The sequence below is a fragment of the Equus caballus genome, chromosome 1 (assembly GCF_041296265.1).
Source record: "Equus caballus isolate H_3958 breed thoroughbred chromosome 1, TB-T2T, whole genome shotgun sequence".
NCBI classification, from domain to species: Eukaryota; Metazoa; Chordata; class Mammalia; order Perissodactyla; family Equidae; genus Equus; species Equus caballus.
In genome coordinates, this window is record NC_091684.1 from 32,991,930 (window position 1) to 33,013,424 (window position 21,495).

The 21,495-nt window shown below is 45.8% G+C and overlaps 1 protein-coding gene across 2 annotated transcripts in view; it reads left to right on the forward strand.

Annotated features, from left to right (window-relative positions):
* Window positions 1-21,495, forward strand: part of SLIT1 (slit guidance ligand 1) — a 182,494-nt gene that overhangs the window by 149,976 nt on the left and 11,023 nt on the right. For both annotated transcript variants that reach the window (XM_023641701.2, XM_070223435.1), the window contains exons 24-28: window positions 994-1,065; window positions 1,931-2,002; window positions 17,057-17,220; window positions 19,064-19,188; window positions 19,468-19,565. In XM_023641701.2, coding sequence (XP_023497469.2) covers window positions 994-1,065; window positions 1,931-2,002; window positions 17,057-17,220; window positions 19,064-19,188; window positions 19,468-19,565 — 531 coding nt within the window. The remainder of the gene's footprint in view (window positions 1-993; window positions 1,066-1,930; window positions 2,003-17,056; window positions 17,221-19,063; window positions 19,189-19,467; window positions 19,566-21,495) is intronic.

The following is a 21,495-nucleotide window of genomic DNA, read 5'->3' on the forward strand; positions in this document are numbered from 1 at the left end:
GGCTTCTTTCAGCCAGCATAATTATTTTGACATTCTTCCAGGTTGTTGCATGTACTGGTCATTCCTTCCTTTTCATCCATGAGAGGTATTCCATTGTACGGATGTCCCGCAGTTTTGTTTATCCATTCGTCCATTGATGGACATTTGGGCTCTTTCCACTTGGGGCTACTACAAGTATCGTTTCCCTTATTGTCAGGCTGCCTGTCTGCCCTTGATGGGTTCATTTATTTGGAAGCATTTGGGGAGAGTGGTTTAGCCTGTGGGCTCTGGAGACTGAAAAACTGATGAAAACCCAGTCTACCAACTTAATAACATGGCCCTGGGCAAGTTCTTTCACCTCACGGAGCCTGTCTCCTCGTCTGTATGACGGGGCTCGTGATGGCCCCTCCCTCATCATCACAGCTTCCTAATGGTAAATTACGATACATGCCCAGCCTGCCCCTGTCCCCTCTGGAGGTGATGCACTGAGATGGTATGTTCCCCGGGCAGGTGCTTGTCAGGGTCAACTTCACAGGGCCTGCACCTGTGCCCCTTGCTGGTGCAGCCTCCACAAGGGGATGTCCTCAGTCCTCCTAATAGTGGCTCCCCGTTACTGAGCCGTTATTGGGAGCCAGGCACTGAGCTGGGAGCTTCCCCTGGGGGGTCTCCTTTAACCCGCAGAAGAGCCTATCAAGTTGGCATTGTTTTTGTCCCTATTCTATTGCCGAGGGAGCTGATTAAGGCATAAAGGGGCGAGGGGACATGCTGGAGATCACTGGTTTACTAGGCCAGAGCCTCAGCCCATGCTCTCATCCACTGCTTGGCCTCCCCCACAGAGCTGCTGAGCAAAACTGCCCCTGTGTCCTGAGCACTTCCCTGGGCCTGCAGGGGCCTGGGCGGCACTGTGGTGCCTCCCGCCTCATTCTTCCCCTCTCCCCCACTTCCTCCTCTCTCCCTTCCTCCACCTCTCCCCTTTTCCTCCCTCCCTCCTCTCTCCCTCCCTCCCTTCCACAGGATCCTCAGCTACAACGCCCTCCAGTGCATCCCTCCTCTGGCCTTCCAGGGCCTGCGCTCCCTGCGCCTACTGTAAGTCTCCCCGCTCTTCATTCCTCCAGGGAAATCTGCCCCACTGAGGGCCCTGCCACCCACCCAGTGGGCAGTAAGGTCCCCACATCTGGGGCCCCAGCGGGGCCAACTATGTCCAAAGGTGGGAGGCCAGTCCGCTCTTATTCAAGCCTCTGACAGAGACTGAGGAATGAATGGGACACTATCTGAGAAATGGGGGTTGCTGTCTGGCCCCAAGTCGTGTTAGGGGTGAGTGTTGGGGGAGGATGTTATGGGGCAGCATCCAAGATAATCTAGCCCTTCATTTGTGAGTCTCCTGTTCAGATGGAGAATGCTTGTTTGCAAGAGATTCGTGAACCTTTTCTAAGAGTTCCCACTGTGAGGTTTTTGCCCTGTGATCAAAGCCCTCTGTCACGCCTGTTGTGATGGCCTCTCATGTATCTATGCATGAGAGTGGTCTGGCAGCCCCTCCTGGGGCAAGGTGACATTCTTCACCCCCAGCCTATGGCTTCCCAGAGTAACTTCCTTACCAAAAAGATGCCTACTCCCTCACGTTCCTGGCCCAAGTGAGGGAGGGCACACGGTTGCACACGTTCCATGTGTTATATAAACAGAAATGGTGCTTGAGTTATTTATGATGGCAAAAACAGAGTCATCCAGAAGGGCCAAGGGGCAGGGTGGTCTATGTGGATTATTAGGGGCTCCCACTCACTTGCTGGTGGCCAAGAGGACAGGGTCTCTGAGCTGGGGGCCATCTCCCCCATAGACTGAGACATCTGAGGGGTAAGACGCCAAGTCCCTCTCAGCAGAGGGCCACGCCCATCCCTCCATCAGTGCTCACGTGTCTCTCTCTAGGTGAGGCACTGACGGCTTCTTCTCTCCTCAGATCCCTGCATGGCAATGACATCTCTACCCTCCGAGAGGGCATCTTCGCAGACGTGACCTCCTTGTCTCACCTGTAAGTAACTCTGGCCCAATTCTCAGGGCCTCTTTGGATTTAAACAGAACTTGGATTCCAGGAAAGACCTCACCTCCTGAGACTGTCAGAGTTTGTTGCTTTTACCTGAAACTAATTAAGGTTGTGAACTTCACGTGCTCCCCATCTCAGGCTCTTACACATTCTGTCTTTCATCAGTCGCAACAACGGAATTTGAGAACAGTTCTTCACAAGCAGTAATAAAAGTAGTAATGACCATTTATTGATTGCCAAGCACTCCACCTGCATCACCTAATTTAATCCTCACAGCAATCCTACAACCTAGGTAGTGCTATTCCCATTTTACACGTGAGGACACAGGACCAGAAAATGTGAGAAGCTCACCCAAAGTTGTGTAGCTGGTAGGGCTGGAGTCTTCTGTCTCTGTTTCAAAAGCCCGTGCTCATAAGCATGACACCAGTATTGTGCCTCTGACATCACATGGTGGGGGATAAGCTCCAGAAATTTCCTGACCCCAAGAAGTGGTATAATTGGATATAGAATTGCTTCCAAAACCATTTAGCTGACAGCATCATGAGGATTCTTAAAAAATAGTAAGCTCAATTCCTCTAAAAGCTAAAAGTAGAATTCCCATATGACCCAGTGTTTCCATTCCTAGGTATATGCCCAAAATAATTGAAAGCAGGGACTCAAATAGAAACTTGTATACCAATGTTCATAGCATTATTTACACTATAGCCAAAAACTGGAAACAACCCAAGTGTCCATTGACCGATGAATGGATAAACAAAATAAGGTGTATACATACAATGGGATATTATTCAGCCATAAAAAGGAATGCAGTTCTGATATGTGCTACAGCATGGAGGAACCTTGAAAACATGCTAAGTGAAATAATCCAGACATAAAAGGACAAATATCGTCTGGTTCCACTGATATGAGATACCCAGAATAGTCAAAATCATAGCTACAGAAAGGAGAATGGTGGTTTCCAGGGGCTGGGAGCAGGGGAAAGTGGAGAATTTTTGTTTAATGCATACAGAGTTTCTGTTTGGGGTCATGAAAGAGTTTGGAAAGAGATAGTGGTAATGGTTGCACCATGCTGTGAATATAATCGAGGCCACTGAATTGTACACTTAAAAGGGTCAAAATGGCAAACTTTGTGTTATACATTTTTTACTACAATAAAAAAAAAGAAAAAAGCAATGAGAAGAGTGATGTCAACAACATGGCAGAATGAGTTGTTCCCTTTGTCTCTCACCCTTCCAACTAAAACTAAATGGACATTCATTGATCAGTGGAGGATACACACACAGCACATCAGGACGCCTGAGAGACCCATGCAGCTATACATCTGAAGGGGGATGGAGGGGCCAGGCCGGTGGTGCAGTGGTTAAGTTTGCACATTCCACTTTGGCAGCCCAGGGTTTGCCAGTTTGGATCCCGGGTGTGGACATGGCACCGCATGGCAAGCCATGCTGTGGTAGGCATCCCACATAGAAAGTAGAGGAAGATGGGCATGGATGTTAGCTCAGGGCCAGTCTTCCTCAGCAAAAAGAGGAGGATTTGTGGCAGTTAGCTCAGGGCTAATCTTCCTCAAAAAAAAAAAAAAAAGGAAAGAAAAGAAAAGAAAATGAAGGGGGATGGACTACCCAGAGGGAGGTGGTGGAGATAGGTGAGCACTCTCCAGCCCCCTGGCAGCCCTGTACATGTGTGCGACTGCTCTCCCAGCTGGAGTGCTCATAGCGCTGCTGCGACCCCAAGGGTGGGAGTGCACCTCGGCATGACTGTGGGAACAGTTGATGGCAGCCCTGAGCCGCCACATGATCACTTTCCCATCTGGTGAGAGGGCCCACAGTGTTGCCACAGTCTCTAGGGAGTGGGCCAGGCTTGGACCCAGTGGGGAGGCCCAGCCCACCAAACACAATGGCTAGTGTGACCTAGAAAGAGGTGGCAGATCTGCTTTCCCAGGGGAACAAGTTTCCAGCTTCTGTGAACACCTTTAGTACTGCTGTGGCCCCAAAGTGGGGAGCACATCTCGGCAGCACTGTGGGAGCAGGTGGCAGCAGCCCTGAGCCTCCGCATGATTGCTTTCTCATCCAAGGGGATTGCCCACAGGGCCACTGTGGTCCCAAGGAGTGGCCCAGGCTTGGGCAGGCATAGCTGACAAGGATCATAGCAGGCTCAGATCACACAGCTTTTGACCCCCACCCAGTGACAGCAGGTGGAAGCTGCAACCAGATACTATCACTATGCAGAGGCACAAATCCATGCAATCAAACAGTATGAAAAAATAATATTAAATCTCCATACAAGAAGGAAAATGACAAGCACCCAGAAATCAACCCTGAAGGCACAGAAATCTGTAATCTAAATGACAGAGAATTCAAAATAGCTGTCACGAAAGACTCAGCGAGTTACAAGAGAGTCAGAAAGAACTGTCAGAAAGACAGTTCAATGAAATCAGGATCAAAATTAATGAACAGAAGGAGTTCATCACAAAAGAGATTAAAACTATAAAGAAAAACCAATCAGAAATGTTGGAGGTGGAAAACATAATGAATGAGATAAAGAAAAATTTGGAGTCCTTAAATAACACAGCTGATATTATGGAGGTTAGAATCAGCAATTTAGAGGACAGGAATATAGAAATGCTTTAGATGGAGGAGGAGAGAGAACTAAGACTAAAAAGAGATAAATTCTCCAAGAAATATCTGACTCAATTAAGAAATGCAAGATAAGGATTATAGGTATTCCAAAGGGAGACGACAGGGAGAAAGGAGGAGAGAGCTTCTTCAAAGAAATAATAGCTGAGACCTTCCCAAACATGGGGAAGGAGCTGGAATTACAAGTAAAAGAAGCTAATAGAACTCTTAATTATATCAATGTGAAAAAACCTTCTCCAAGGCATATATTAGTGAAACTGGCAAAAATAAATGACAAAGAAAAATACTAAGGGCAGCAAGGCAGAAGAAAATAACTTACAAAGGCACCCCATTAGGCTTTCAGTGGATTTCTCAGCAGAAACCTTCCAGGCTGGGAGAGGGTGGAATGATATATTCAAAATTCTGAAAGACAAAAACTTTCAGCCAAGAATACTCTATCCAGCAAAAATATCCTTCAGATATGATGGAGAAATAAAAACTTTCCCAGATAAACAAAAGCTGAGGGAGTTCCTTGCCACAAGATCCCCCCTGCAAGATATAATCAAGCAAGCCCTCATACCTGAAAGAAAAGAAAGGGTTTACAAAGCCTTGAGCAAGGAGATAAATAGGCAGACACAATCAGAAAATTACAACTCTCTATCAGAACAGATTAGCAAACAATTATGACATTAGAGACAGAGGGAAGGAACGCATCAAGAATAAATATAATCACTTCATTTTAAGCACAAACTCACAACACAAAATAGAATAAGTTGTGACAATAGTACCTTAGAAGAGGAAGAGGAAAAGGATGGGATCTGCTTAGACTAAGGGAATAAGGAGCTATCAGGAAATGGACTATCTCATTCGTGAGATCTTTCATACAAACCTCACAGTAACCACTAATTAAAAAATCAGAACAGAGAAATAAATGATAAATAAAGAGAAAACTGAGAAAACCATCATAGAGAGCCACCAAACTGAATTGTCAGTCTGAAATACACAGAACAAGAAACAAGGGAAATATGGAACAACTGGAAAACAAGTGATAACATGGCAGCATTAAGCCCTCATATATCAGTAATCACTGATGGAAATAAGAGGCTATCAGAAAATGGACTGTCTCATCTATGAGATCTTTTTATTTTGAGGAAGATTAGCCCTGAGCTAACATCTGCCACCAATCCTCCTCTTTTTGCTGAGGAAGATTGGCCTTGAACTAACATCCATGCCCATCTTTCTTGACTTTATATGTGAGATGCCTGCCACAGTAAGGCTTGCCAAGTGGTATGTAGGTCCATGCCTGGGATCTGAACTGGAGGACCTTGGGCTGCTGAAGCAGAGCATGCAAACTAAACCACTATGCAGCCAGGCCAGCCCCTATGAGATCTTTTAAACAAACCTTGTGGTAACCACCAAACAAAAAATCAGAACAGAGCCACAAATCTTAAGTAAAGAGAAACCTGAGAAAACCATCACAGAAAACCACCAAATTGAAATGTCAGTCAGAAATACAAGAGAAAAGAAACAATGGAAATATAGAACACCCAGAAGACAAGAGATAACATGGCAGTATTAAGCCCTCAGTAATCACTCTAAATGTAAATGGATTGAATCTCCAATCAAAAGACACAGAGTTGCTGGCTGGATTAAAAAACAAGACCCAACAATATTCTGCCTCCAGGAAACCCATCTCAGCTCTAAAGACAAATACAGGCTTAGAGTGAAGAGATAGAGGATGATACCCCAAGCTAATGGAAAACAAAAGAAAGCAGGTGTTGCCATACTTGTATCAGACAAAGTAGACTTCAAGATAAAAAAGACAATGAGAGACAAAGAGGGGCAGTATATAATGATAAAAGGGACACTCCACCAAGAGGACATAACACTTATAAATATACGTGCACCCAACACAGGAGCATCAAAGTACATAAAGCAACTATTAATTGACCTAAAAGGAGTTATTAACAGCAACACAATAATATTAGGGGACCTTAACACCCCACTTTCATCAATGGATAGATCATCCAGACTGAAAGTCAACAAGGAAATAGTGGAACTAAATGAAAAACTAGACCAGATGGACTTAATATATATATATATAGAACACTCCAACCGAAGTCAGCAGAATACACATTCTTCTCAAGCACACATGGAACAGTTTCAAAGAGAGACCATATGTTGGGAAACAAGGCAAGCCTCAAGAAATGTAAGAAGACTGAAATCATATCAAGCATCTTTTCCAACCATAATGCTATGAAACTAGAAATCAAGTAAAGAAAATGCTGGGAAAATGACAAACATGTGGAGACTAAACAACAGGGTACTGAACAACAAATAGATCATTGAAGAAGTTAAAGGAGAAATAAAAAAAATCTAGAGACAACTGAAAATGAAAATACACCATACCAACTCATATGGGATGCAGCAAAAGCAGTCCTAACAGGGAAATTCATAGCAATACAACCCCACCTTAACAAACAAGAAAAAACTCAAATCAGCAATCAAACTACTCCTAACAGAAATAGAAAAAGAAGAACAAACAAAGCCCAAAGTCAGCAAGGGAGGGAAATAATAAAAATTATGGCAGAAATAAATGAAACTGAAACCCAAAAAAACAGTAGAAAGGATCAATGAAAGAGTTGGTTCTTTGAGAAGATACAAAAAATTGACAAGCCCTCAGCCAGATTCACTAAGAAAAAACAAAGGCTCAAATAAATAAAATTAGAAATGAAAGAGGAGAAATTATAATGGATACCACAGAAATACAAAGGATTATAAGAGAATACTATGAACAATTATATGCCAACAAATTGGACAATCTAGAAGAAATGGATAAATTCTTAGACTCATACAACTTCCCAAAACTGAATCAAGGTGAAATAGAGAATCTGAGTAGACCAATCACAAGAGATTGAAACAGTAATCAAAAATCTCCTAAAAAATAAAAGTCCAGTACCAGATGGCTTCTCTGGAGAATTCTACCAAACATTCAAAGATTTAATACCTATCCTTCTCAAACTATTCCAAAAAATTGAGGAAGTTGGAACACTTCCTAAGACATTCTACGAGGTCAACATCACCCTGATACTAAAGCCAGACAAAGGAAACACAAAGAAGGAAAATTACAGGCCAATATCGCTGATGAACATAGACGCAAAAGTCCTCAATAAAATACTGGCAAATCAAATACAGCAATACATGAAAAGGATCATACACCACGATTAAGTGAGATTTATACCAGGGACACAGGGATGGTTCAACATCCACAAATCAATCAATGTGATACACCACATTAACAAAATGAGGAATAAAAGCCACATGATCATCTCTATAGATGCAGAGAAAGCATTTGACAAGATCCAACATCACTTATGATAAAAACTGTCAATAAAATGGGTATAGAAGGAAATACTTCAACATGATAAAGGCCATATGTGACAAACCCACAGCCAACATCATACTCAACCAGGATAAACTGAAAGCCATCCATCTGAGAACAGGAACAAGACAAGGGTGCCCACTCTCACTACTCATATTCAACATAGTACTAGAGGTTTTGGCCAGAGAAGTTAGGCAAGAAAAAGAAATAAAAGGAATCCAATTAGGCAGTGAAGAAGTGAAATTCTCGCTGTTCACAGACGACATGATTTTATATCTAGAAAACGCTAAAGAATCCATTGGAAAACTGTTAGAAATAATCAACAACTACAGCAAAGTTGCAGGGTACAAAATCAACTTACAAAAATCAATTGCATTTCTATATGCTAATAATGAGCTAACAGAAAGAGAACTCAGGAATACAATCCCATTTACAATCACAACAAAAAGAATTAAATATCTAGGAATAAATTTAACCAAGGAGGTGAAAGACCTAGACAATGAAAAGTATAAGACATTACAGTAAGAAATCAATGATGACATAAAGAAATGGGAAGATATTCCATGCACATGGACTGGAAGAACAAACATAGTAAAAATGTCCATACTACCTAAAGCAATCTACAGATTCAGTGCAATCCCAATCAGAATCCCAATGACATTCTCATGGAAATAAAGCAAAGAACCTAAAATTCATATGGGGCAACAAAAGACTGCAAATAGCTAAAGCAATCCTGAGAAAAAAGAACAAAGCTGGAGGCATCACAATCCCTGACTTCAGAATATACTACAAAGCTACAGTAATCAAAACAGCATGGTGCTGGTACAAAAACAGGTGCACAGATCAAAGGAACAGAATTGAAAGCCCAGAAATAAAACCACACATCTATGGACAGCTAATCTTCAACAAAGGAGCTGAGAACAGAGAATGGAGAAAGGAAAGTCTCTTTAATAAATAGTCTTGGGAAAACTGGACAGCCACATGCAAAAGAATGAAAGTAGACCATTACCTTTCGCCATACACAAAAATGAACTCAAAATGGATTGAAGACTTGAAGGTAAGATGTGAAACCATTAAACTCCTAGAGAAAAATATAGACAGTACACTCTTTGACATGGATCTTAGAAGGATCTTTTTGAATACCATGTCTACTCGGGCAAGGGAAACAAAAGAAAAAATAAGCAAGTGGGACTTCATCAGACTAAAGAGCTTCTGCAAGGCAAAGGAAACCAGGAATAAAATGAAAAGACAACCCTCCAACTGGGAGAAAATATTTGCAAATCATATATCTGACAAAATATATAAAGAATTCACACAACTCAACAACAAAAAAACAAACTGCCCGATCAAAAAATGGGCAGAGGACATGAACAGACATTTTTTCCAAAGAAGATATACAGATGGCCAACAGGCCCATGAAAAGATGTTCAACATCACTAATCCTTAGGGAAATGAAAATCAAAACTACAATGAGATATCATCTTAGCCATTAGAATGGCTTTAATTACCAAGACAAAAAAATAACATGTTGGAGAGGATGTGGAGAAAAGGGAACGCTCATACACTGCTGGTAGGAATGCAAACTGGTGCAGCCACTATGGAAAACAGTATGGAGATTCCTCAAAAAGTTAAAAATAGAAATACCTTATGACCCAGCCATTCCACTACTCGGTATTTATCCAAAGAACTTGAAATCAACAATTCAAAGAGATATATGCACCCCTATGTTCACTGCAGCATTATTCACAGTAGCCAAGATGTGGAAGCAATCCAAGTGCCCATCGACTGATGATGGGATACAGAAGATATGGTCTATATATACAATGGAATACTCCTCAGCCATAAGAAAGACAAAATCATCCCATTTGCAACAACATGGATGGAACTTGAGGGTATTATGTTGAGCAAAATAAGTCAGACAGAGGAAGACAAACGCTGCATACTTTCACTCATATGTGGAAGATAAACAAGCACATGAACAAAGACAACAGATTAGTGGTTACCAGAGGGGAAGGGGGTTGGGGGTGAGCATAAGGGGTAAAGGGGCACATATATCTGGTCACTGACAAATAGTAACATACAACTGAAATTTCACAATGTTATAAACTATTATGACCTCCATAAAATGAAAAAGCAATGGGTCATGGCAGCGCCATCCTAATTCTGGAGGTTGGGCCGGACACAGAGGACACATTCAGGCAGTGTTCGGGCCTGGTGGACTGCAGTTGGGCCTCTGAGTATTACTGCATCCTCCTTCTCTCTGCCCCACAGCCCAGGGCCCAGGGCCTGAGAGGGCTGGCCCACCCAGATCAGAGAGTCTTTTGGGGTCCAAGCACCTCTACTTTAAGGTCCTTCACTCAACAATTTCACTGAATTTTCTCAGTTCTAAGACTCACCTTTTCCACATTTTTAATCTCTAAAATCAGAATGTATCTTACAAATGATCTGTATATTTAATATGGTAATATCTTTCTACCCTTCCCAAAGCATGTTAAATCAGTAGTACATCTAACAATCTTAGTCTTGAAGAAATAGAAAAGTAATAGGAGCCACTTCTTGAGGGTCTGCTTGGGACAAATACTTTACTATGTGTGAATGCTTTATCTGTGGTGTCATGTTTACTTCATGACCAAAATGGGAAGTAGGTTTTGTGCTATGCACTGGCTCCACAAACTTGACAGAGACTGCCATGAGCCTGCAATGAAGATTCCAGGGCCAGTCTGGACTCGCTGGGAAGAGTGCAGTGATTGATTAGCGATGTCTGCCAGGGGAGTGGATTGGGTAAGAGGCGCTGTCCTAGGTGGTAAGATTTATTATTTCTGTTTTACAATCCCAGATTCTGAAAAGTTAAGCAGCTTCTCTAGGTCATAAAGCTAGGAAATGACAGAGACAGGATTTCAACTTAGGTGTGTCTGATTCCAAAGCTCTTTATTTATTCTTTATTGCCTCAATAAATATGTCCTGAGTAACCAGAGTGAGTCAAGTGCTGAAGAATTTACTAACACAAGGTTTCTGCCCTCTGTGATATTCTGAGATATTATAAAATGAATTCAAAGGCAGCAGTGACTAACTCTGGGGAAGTCTGAGGAGCTTCACAGAGGAGATGCCATTTATGCTGCCATTGGAAAGGCACTAGGTGTTTGCCATTTGGAGAAGATAGGGAAAGACATTCTAGGAAGAAGGAACAGCATGTGTAAGGGCGTGGAGGCAAGAAAGTAAATGACGTATTCAGGGATGCCATGTTGTCTAGCATAGGATATAGGAGGTTTGGTTGGGTAAGGAGTGTGAGGTGGGAAGAGATGAATCTGGAAAGGGACATTGGAATTCCAATGTGAAGGCCTCTTGTGCCATGCTAAGGAGTTTGGACTTTATTCTATAGACAGAAGGGAATCGTGGAAGAATTAAGTTGTAGAAACGGGTGGAAAGCCATGGTGACACGTGAAGGCTGGATGGGATGGGATGAGGCAGGAGGGAGCCTGGCTGGAGATAGTTCCTCAGGCAGGGACAGCGTTGTTCATTGCTCTTGATGACACTCATTCCTAGGGGCTTCTTGCCATCTGTGTTTGATAATTTTTGGTTTTGAGCTCATTTTTTTGCTGACGTTGGGAATTCTGAGGACCAAAATTGGAGATACTTCTCCCCAGAGAGTATTTGCACTCGTCTTTGCTGGGCACCAGGTTTGGTGCTGCTCTGGGCCCATGCAGCTTCCTTGGCTTACCCTGGGCTGTGCCGAGCATCTGCTTCAGCTCTCTACCTGGCAGGCAAGGCCTTTGCAAGCATCTGGTCCACCTTTCCTGCCTTAGGATTCCCGCTTTGTGTATCTCTTATGCTTGGGGTTTAAATGTACAGTTGGCTACCTTTCCTCCTTCCCTGTGAAAACTGAACGATACCCATATACATTCTGACCTTGTCTCCAGCTCAAAATTGAAAGGCTTTGAGTTTCAAATGGGAGATGAACAAACAACATATGTTTTATACAACCAAAAAACCAAAGCTGCAAAAACAAATTTTGAGCCCATGCCTATCTATAAATTCAGACTTTCTTTGGGAGATCAGTGACAACAGCCCAGAAGTCAGATCCAATTTGTAAGCAATAAACCAATAAGTAAAGATCAATTAAGCAGTAACTGTAGAAGAGGGCATCAGTATTACTGATTAGGTGTGTTTGTTAATTGCATTGAAGCCCCATTTCTCTACAAGACAGCATCTATGTGAAAGAAATCTTCCATTATTATGAAACAGCCTTGTGAATAAACTCTGCCCTTTATACCCAGGGTTTCAAATGGAACTAGGCAGTAGTGTGGGAGATGTGCATATGATGTATTCAGGTGTGTGCACATGCAATGCTGATGGAACATACGTGCATGTGCACACGTGTATCCATTATCTCCTCTGCACGGAAGAGCTGCCACTATTCCATAAGGATTTCTTGAGCACTTACAGGGAGTCAAGGAATAGTAAAAGGATGACAGACACTCACCATATTCACTCTGGCCTTCACAAAGGCCACATGCAATCTGAAGGGAGGGATGCGCCCATGACTCCGTTAACAAGTCAGGGGTTTCCCAAGATTTAGCACCCAGTGTTCCTGGCCCCTGGAGGTGCCCTCTGTTCCTACTGTGACTCTGGCCTGGGCCTCTCCTCTTCACCAGCAGTGTGCAGAAGAGTGGGTGGGGGGGCCAAGGGTGTGGTGGAGGGTGAGGTCTGCCATGTTTTAACCCCTTGAACTGGTGTTACGTCCTTGTTCTGCCATCAACTTGCAGTGGGATCTCACACAATTCATTCATCTCTTTAGGCCTCTTTCCTCACCTGTAGAAAGGTTATTTCTAAGGTCTGCTATGGTTCGAACATGCCATAATAATTGTGAGTGCTCATCACTGCCCTGGGCTTCAATACCCTGCACATCTCTCTGCTGCTGTTTGCTTTTATATTGTTAGTTCATCTTTTGCCATTTCTCTGTCCATCCATCCATCCATCCATCCATCCATCAGCACATATTTACTATGTGCCAGATCCTGTGCCAAGGTTCCCCAATGTCATCCTTCATTTCTATAATCTGGCATTTTGTTGCCTCTAATCTGTCACACTGGAAGGTTAGATTTACGAATTCATTAAGGATTTAGTGTGAAAAGTGAGGATGGAATGATTAAGTAAATCATGGTATGCCCATATGACAGAATAGTCAGGAGTTAATTATGATAATTATGGCACGGTAATTTATTACTTGTTGAAAACACAGAATAAAGAAGATAGTACATTCTGATTTCATTGATGTACACGTATGAGCATAAGCACTGGAAGGGAATACATGAAAGTTAAATTAGTTACATTTATGGGATGATAGGTGATTCTTTTCTTTTTTGGGTTTCCTTTGCTTTCATACTGAGGCTTGTGCATTTCTCATGCTTTTAAGCAGGAGTTCATTCATCAAACGTTTACAGGATGCCTGCTGGTGTCAGGCACTGTGGGGGATTTATGGTTCCGGCTCTCAAGAAGCTTTGGTCGAGTAGAAGGAGACTGATGCACACACATAAATTCCCTGGGAGGAGGACAGGCAGAGGAGGTACAGATCAGGTGAAGGGGATTTTGAAGTTTTAGTATTTGCTAAACTCTATAGTCGGCGCCTCTGTGAAGCAGCCGCAGGAAAGCTATTTTGGTCCTGGTTACATTAATAGAAGCCCAGTGGGGCCTTGGCAGGAACACACCGAATATCTACTGTTTCAACTATTTCCAAGTTATCCCAACGACCAACAACGCAGGGCTATTTATACTTGTGTTGGAGTATGAACCTGAATCCGCAGTCCTTTTGGACGGATGAGTGGCCTGGCTGCCATCCCCACCCCTGCGTCTCAGCTGGGCCTGTGCGTCTCCACTCCCCACTGAGTTCACAGGAGCTGGGAAAACAGTCCCCAGGTGAAAGTGAATGACTAGTGCTACTGAAGCAGCCACAGAAAACTGGACTTTGGATAAAGTAAAGCTTGAAATGTTGAATTCAGGAGCAGCTCAGTCTGCACTGCACAGAAACAAGGAAAGCATGTATTGGTCAAGCCAGAATTTAAAGTTTTGAATAGCTTTATATTGACTTTGGTAGTTTTTCTTCTTTTTTATTATTATTTTTATATTAAGAGTCAGAAAGGGACACTTACATTCGAGGTGCAACTTTGCTACCATTCAAGGGGGAATTGAAATTGGGGAGGTCCTAAGAGATGTCAAAGGCCTCCACATTCATAATGGCCTCAAGTTAGTCTTTTTGTCATTTTCTATGAAAAAGCTACAGGGCTGAAAGAAGACGCCATTCATAATAAACTTTAAACTTGTGGCTTATTGCCAGACCACACTCCTGCAGTATACTCTAAAAAATATTTTAAAATAAATTCTGTATTTATCTTTTGAATAACATAATTACATTTCCTGGCACTTTTTATGTTAAAAATATTAATCTGGTGAATGTAAACATTTTAAATATACCATCATTTTTGTATTCCTGTTATTTAAAAAAAAAAGTCTTTGTGTGTTAACACACTGAAGCTTCAAAAAATCAAAGCCTCTGAGCGTCCTCTGCCTCTGACAAGCGCTGGCCCTGCTCAGTGGAAGGAGGGAGGTGTCTGCCCCGTCCCATTAGCCAGGATGGATGCTGGCAGCAAATCAGGACAGAAAAAAATTAAATACATGTCGAGGTTCAACTGGCTTTCTTTTCCAAGCTGTATTATTCCCTTGGTGCTCATTTTAGGTTATATGTGCTTCTCTTTCTCCCCTCTCCAGATTGCAGCCTCTTTATCGAATCATAAAGTGAGCCCCAGAGATGTTAAGCGAGCTGCTCAAGGTCACCCGGGCAGTGAGCAGCTGCGCTGGGGCCGGAGTCCAAGTCATGTTCAGCCTGCTTTATAAGATCGCACAGTCATCAGCTGTGCTATTTCGGGGAATTCCTGCTCAGAGTCGATGCTGCTCTCATCACACCGCATGCGTCTCAGGGGGAACCACCTCCTCTCTGTTGCCCAGTTAAAACAGGTGGAAAATGGCAGTGCATCCCTGGGTTGCTTAATAAATCTACCCGTTCTCATTAACATTATACAGCCTTATATTTTCGAAATAAGGTTGATATAAATGTGCTTCAGACAGGATGCTCTGATTTTCCTGTTTGCTGGGTCTAAGAGCTCTGGCTCCTCCATGCCCCCAAATCCGTGCCTTGTTCATCTCTAAATCTCTCACTGTGGTTTAGTGAGAAGATTATGAGCTTGCACACCGCATTGGTAAAACGTTAAGAGGCTGGCCGTATACGGTGTTGGTTGAGGATGTGAAGAAGCAGGCGTGGCCTCACACTGCCCGCGAGTGTAAGCTGATACAACCTTTTTTGAAGGGCAGCTGTTAACATTTGTTTACATGTACTTCCTCTGTGACCTGAATCCTACCTCTAGGCATCTGTTCTAGGGAAATGCTCAAACATCACAAAGCGGCACGTACAAGAGTGTCCACTGCCGTTGTGGACCAGATGTCTGACAACAGGGAACTGCCTCAGTAAGCTATGAGATATCCATTATTTAGGATGCTGTGAAGCAGTATGATAAAATGAGGGGGATCCAGATATGCTGCCTGGAAAAATCTCCAAGACATGCTGTTTAGCAACAAGCAAGCTGCTCAGTAATGATGTGTGGTGGATGGATTTAATTTATGTGTAAATATGGGAAAGGACTGGAAGGCTGCATGCCTGAGCATGGTGACCATGTGGCCATGTGTCCTGTGGTTGGCAGCAACAGTGGGTGTAGACATTTTTTGGTAATATGGATATATTGTCGTTTATTTACTCACTCCCTCATTCATGAACATGGGGGTTTCCAGGCTTTCTATTGCAAACAATGCTGCAATCAATACCATCACACACATGTCTTTACACACTTGTGCAGGTACAGCTGTGAGAGAAACTCCCAGAAACAGAATTGTTGAATCAAAGGCAACTGCACTGTTGACTTGATAGAGAGCACAAAATTCCCCTCCCTAGGAGTTGTACCATTTTGCACTCCTGTCAGTAACACAGGAATGTGCCTTTTTTTCTTTTTGAGGAAGATTAGCTCTGAGCTAACATCTGCTGCCAATCCTCCTCTTTTTTGCTGAGGAAGACTGGCCCTGAGCTAACATCTGTGCCCATCTTCCTCTATTTTATGTGGGACACCTGCCACAGCATGGCTTGCCAAGTGGTGCGTAGGTCTGGCACCCGGGATCCGAACTGGCGAATCCTGGGCCACCAAAGTGGAACGTGTGAACTTAACTGCTGTGCCACTGGGCCAGCCCCAGGAATGTGCCTTTTTTAAAAAATCAAGGTGAAATTCACGTAATATAAAATCAACCATTTTAATGCGTACGATTCAGTGGTACTTCGTACCTTCATGTTGTTGCGTGAGGTGAAGACTTTTGTCTGCAATGTCTGAAAATGATTTATGGTGACAACACATTCATGTGCTCCTTATTTAATTAAAAATGAAAAGAAAAAGAGTATAGGCTTCAGAGTCAGACAGTTCTGGGTCTGGGTCCAGGGGCTGCCCTTCACTAGTTGTGTGACCCCGGGGAAATTACTTGTTCCACGTGAGGCTCAGTTCCCACGTCTTTGAGATGGAGAAAAGCACACTAACACTGTGGGGCTGAGAGGTTAGATATACTATCGTGGGAAAAGCAGCTGGTTCATCGCAGTGGTAAATGGTGGTTCCTTTCTCCCTGGGTCACTCTGGAGGCACAGCATCTGTAGGCTCTGGCCTCGATGGCACAGGTTCAAATCCCGCCTCCCCTCTTTCTCTGTGAAATCTTAGGCAAGTGCCTCCACTATTTTGAGCCTTGGTTTCAACATGTAAAATGGGGATAGTAGGTTGTGGTGAGAACTAAGTAAGATAGGACATATGAAGTGCGTAGAACAGAGCTTGTTACACAGTAAATGCTCATGAAGTGGGGCTACTGGATTTGAAGTGGGGGTACTGGCATAGTGCCCAGCACCCTAGGTGCCCAGTGGATGAAGGACCCCATGAAGCTGTAACGCCTGCTTCTCTCTGCTCTCTGACCCAGGGCCATTGGTGCCAACCCTCTGTACTGTGACTGCCACCTCCGCTGGCTGTCCAGCTGGGTGAAGACAGGCTACAAGGAGCCGGGCATTGCCCGCTGTGCCGGGCCCCCAGACATGGAGGGCAAGCTGCTCCTCACCACGCCTGCCAAGAAGTTTGAATGCCAAGGTGAGCCCAGGAGTGCGAGAAACGTTGGTGGCTAGTGGGTTGCATCCCCCCTTCCTGCTGCTGGGGGTCCAGGACCTGCCCAACCCTGGCAGGGCCTTCCAGACACTCCCATGTCTCTGCAGGGACCGGCTGGGTGGGGTCAGGTGGCAGGAGCGAGGCACCTGCTGCCTGTTAGCATGGCTGCCCTCTAGTCCTGATGTCCAAGGAACGAAAAAGCCAGGCAGAAAATCTCAGGCTGTGAGGGCTTTAATCCCTCCCGGGGGTTATGTAAGGAACATAAAAATAGCAGCAGTGTTTCTGGAAGCCCCAAGCCTCTCAGCAGTGCGAGCACTCAGGCCTCCCTTTGGTAGGAATTGTGCTCAGCAATTAGCTTAAAGCCCTGAGCACCGGACCCAGCTGCCACTCTCCTGACATTTGCAGAAACACAGGGCCTGAGTGTGATTGCAGGCACCTCACCCTGGGCTTCTGTAAATGCCCCTTCAGGGATGGATTGACTGATGGACCGACGGCCCAAGTGCCAGGAGCCCTGCTGAGCAGAGGGAGGTGGCCAAGTGCCTGCCTCAGGCCCAGCTTTGTGTGCAGGGGGACAGCTGGGGGAGGGCACCGGAGGCCATGGGGCACGGCCTCTGCCCTCTGCGAGCTCGAGGACCATCCTCGGAAATGAAACTGACAGCCATAGGTTAATGAGGAGGCCCCGGGCCACCCTGTGTGCAGGATGCTGTCACAGGCGACACAGTTCAGAGGGGCTCCATCTGTGGCTCGGCTGTTGGCTGTTGGGAGCGGGCCAATTTACGTTGAAACATTTGCTCAGTATTTATTTAACGGAGTGGGGTGGAACTGGTGAGAAGTTTTTCGTTATTTTTTTTTTTAACTTTTTATTGAAATATAACACGTATAACAGAAAAGGACACAGATCCTAAGTAAATGGCTCTCTGAATTTTCACAAACTGAATGCACGGAGTAACCAGCGCCCGGATCACGGAACAGAGCCCGCCCCTGCCTGTACCGAGAAGGCCCCTGACGCTTCCCTCACTTGTCACTGAAAAGTGTTGTTTTTTCATACTCATGCCTTTGCAGCAGAGCCGAGATTTCTCCACTTCTAGAAGGAGTCTTAAGTGGAAACCGGAGTTCACTGGCTGGTCTTACTATGTATTCTTGTAAGGTCTTCATGTCCCTTATTGGTGACGCCCTAAGCAGCCTGGCTGCCAGCTCATCCACCTCCAAGTTCAGGGAAGAGCGACCAGGGAGTCCTCAAAGGGCCGGAGAAGGTCTTGCCCAGAGCTGGAGAGGTGATGGGAAAGGTCCTTCCCGCATCAGCCTGGGAGAGAAATAACTTCAAGGCAAAGGGACCTTTTTCCCCTTAAGCACGGCCTCCTCGCAAAGCTGCGTCTCCAGCCTGCTGAGGAGGACCCCTCGTTATCCTGGTCGGCGGGTGACAGGGCTGGGGAGGCTGCCTCCAAGGGGTGTGAGGGGATGGGGAGCCAACGTCAATAATAGTGACTGTGACACTCGCATGCCGATGGCCCTGCCCTGGCCATCAGCTGGGGGCCTCCTTAGGTGTCCAGCGCCCATTAGCACTTTTTGTGGATTGGCTCCTTAGTTCTTACAGCCCCGGAGGCAGGGGCTGTTATTAACCCCCTTTTACAGAGGCGGGTCCAGAGGCCCTGGAGGTGGACTGCGAAAGGAGAGTATGAACACAACCCAGAGAAAATACAGCGAGGGGCAAAAATCTCCTTGGGGAGAGGGCTTCTGGCAGGTCCCTGCAGGGCTGGGGTGCTCGGCATCAGGGGCTCTATGCCAGCCCTGCCTTCCGCCTGCACTGACGCCCTCCCCCTGGCCGCAGGTCCCCCCACCTTGGCTGTCCAGGCCAAGTGTGATCCCTGCTTGTCCAGCCCATGCCAGAACCAGGGCACCTGCCATGACGACCCCCTGGAGGTGTACAGGTGTGCCTGCCCCAGCGGCTATAAGGTGAGTGGAGGCTGCGCCGGGAGGAGGAGGGCTGCTCGTGTGCAGGGTGGGCAAGGCTGGGTCTGTCTTGTTTGCTACTCTGTCCCCAGTGCCCAGAGCAGTGCCTGGCCCAGAGCAGGCTTGAGGGGATGTTTAATTAATGACCGCACATATGAATTAATGAATGAACAAGTAACTCCCCGGACAGGCAGGCTAAGCTGCTGAGGGGGTGGCTGTCTCTGTTGGCTCACTCTGGCCCCTGGGTCTCCCTGGGATCCCATCACTGACTTTTCTCCCCAGGGTCGAGACTGTGAGGTGTCCCTGGACAGCTGTTCCAGCGGCCCCTGTGGAAACGGTGGGACCTGCCACCCACAAGAGGGTGAAGAGGCCGGCTTCACGTGAGTTGCCTGGAGGGGCTGGAACCTGATACGCAGGGTGCTGATGAGGTCCAGCACCCAAGCCTCGGTGCCCTCCTCCTCCGAATGGGATGGCCCAGGTCCCCCTGTGCTCTGGGAGGAGATGGAGGGCAGGCTCAGGGGGAGCAGGCCCTCACTAGAGGTCTCTCCATGCCCACCCAGGCCAAGACCCTGTTGCCCAGAGGCAGTGGAAGCCCAGAGAGATTAGGGTCTGCCCCAGGCACACAACAGGCTGGGGCTTGGAGCTGCGCTGCCCACTTCTGCTCCAGGCCTCTTCCTGCTCTTGCCAGGTGCCAGGAGGGTCTTTTGATGGTACTGGGAACCATGGCCAAGGGCATATGCAGTGGCAGTGCCAAGGAGCAGTTTGGGGGTGTTTGAAACCCCTATAATCTCCACTAACCCATAAGGCCTCCAATCAAAGTGAAATGTCTACTTGTTGGGCCAATTTGCCTGAAGGTGGGGCGCCCAGCCAGCTCCTTCCTATCCAGCCACCACCCTGAGCCTGCCTGAGGTGGGGCCTCCCCCCAACAACTCACAGTCACACTGGTTGCACATGGGCAGCTCATTTCCCACCGCTCCGTGAGGGGCCGGCCCTCATGACTCTTCTCTGCTATCGCCATGCAAGCCCCTCCACAGACCCTGCTTCCCCTGGACCCCTCAACACGCCCCCCCACCTTCCCAGAGGCTCCCGGACCCAGAACTTTCTGAAGGAATACCTAGTATTTAGTTGCTGAAAATAAATTGCCAGTCGAACAAATTGGCTCTTCAGAAAATGAGGTTGAGTCTACGGGCAGAAAATGGCCAAACCTGTCTCTGCAAACCCATATTAGCAGATGTAAAAAAGAAAGCACTCAAAGGCCTCTCTTCCCGTCATCACCTTGGAAACAGTGTCCTTCCCATAGGCTCGGTCCTCCTCTGGGCTTTGGCAGCGGCTCCGTCAAAGCCCCCTACTCCTTCGCTAGATTCCTGGGGGGAGTCTGTGGAGAGTGGGGGCCTGAGAGGGCACCCCCAATGAACTCCCCCTGCTGGGCAGAGAGGGGGTGCAGCTGGGGGGTTGTGGAAGCTCCCCTCACATCTAGCAGCCCTACAGAGTCGGGGGCCGTCAGGGTGGGCCCTTTAGGTAGAAGGGGGTGCCCCCTTGAGCTGTCCCTCCACCCTGAGGCTTACAAGGGCCTCCTGGGTTACCCTCCGTCTGTGCCCACCACGCCCACTGCCCTGCCCCCAACCCCCAGCAGGGGGAACCTTCTGAAATGCAAGGCTGATCCCATCGTCCCCGCTTAAAACCCCCCAAGCCTTCTTGGGGAAAAAAAATTCAACTTTAGGACGTGCCTTGCAACAGTGGGCTTCAAACCTTTTTGTATCAATAGTCTACTGTACACTTGATCAAAGCAACATAACTGTACTACAAAACTTGATTGATAATCATTTCACCCAAAAGTAAAATTTTGTTAGACCGTATCTCTTACTAAGATAGATGGAGCTTCTTTTTGGTGTTCTTTTCTCCTCATCAGTTCCTGTTTCCAGGAGTGAATATTACAGAATGAAAGAGGGCTCAGCAGCCAATCAGTTCCTTTTTAATATGTATATACATAGCTGTAAATGCTGGGAAAGTTGGTTCACATATATAAATCAATGGGATCAGAAGTTTTATTGTAGCCATGTCATTTAATTATTTTGAAATCCTTCCGAGTTTATATGCCAAAATCCCAGAGTGATCTGTCATCAAAAATTATTTTTAATGCTCTATCAGCTGACAGTTCCGTGAGGTCTTCCTTAGTGATTTTTAATGCACGGAACTGGAGACCTTTTGAGTTGCAAAAGCATTTGTTCATTCACTTGGGGAACATCGATATTCCTTGCTGTCCCCTTATTTGGCACCTGAGGATTTTAGCCCCAGGCCTGTCCCTCCTTG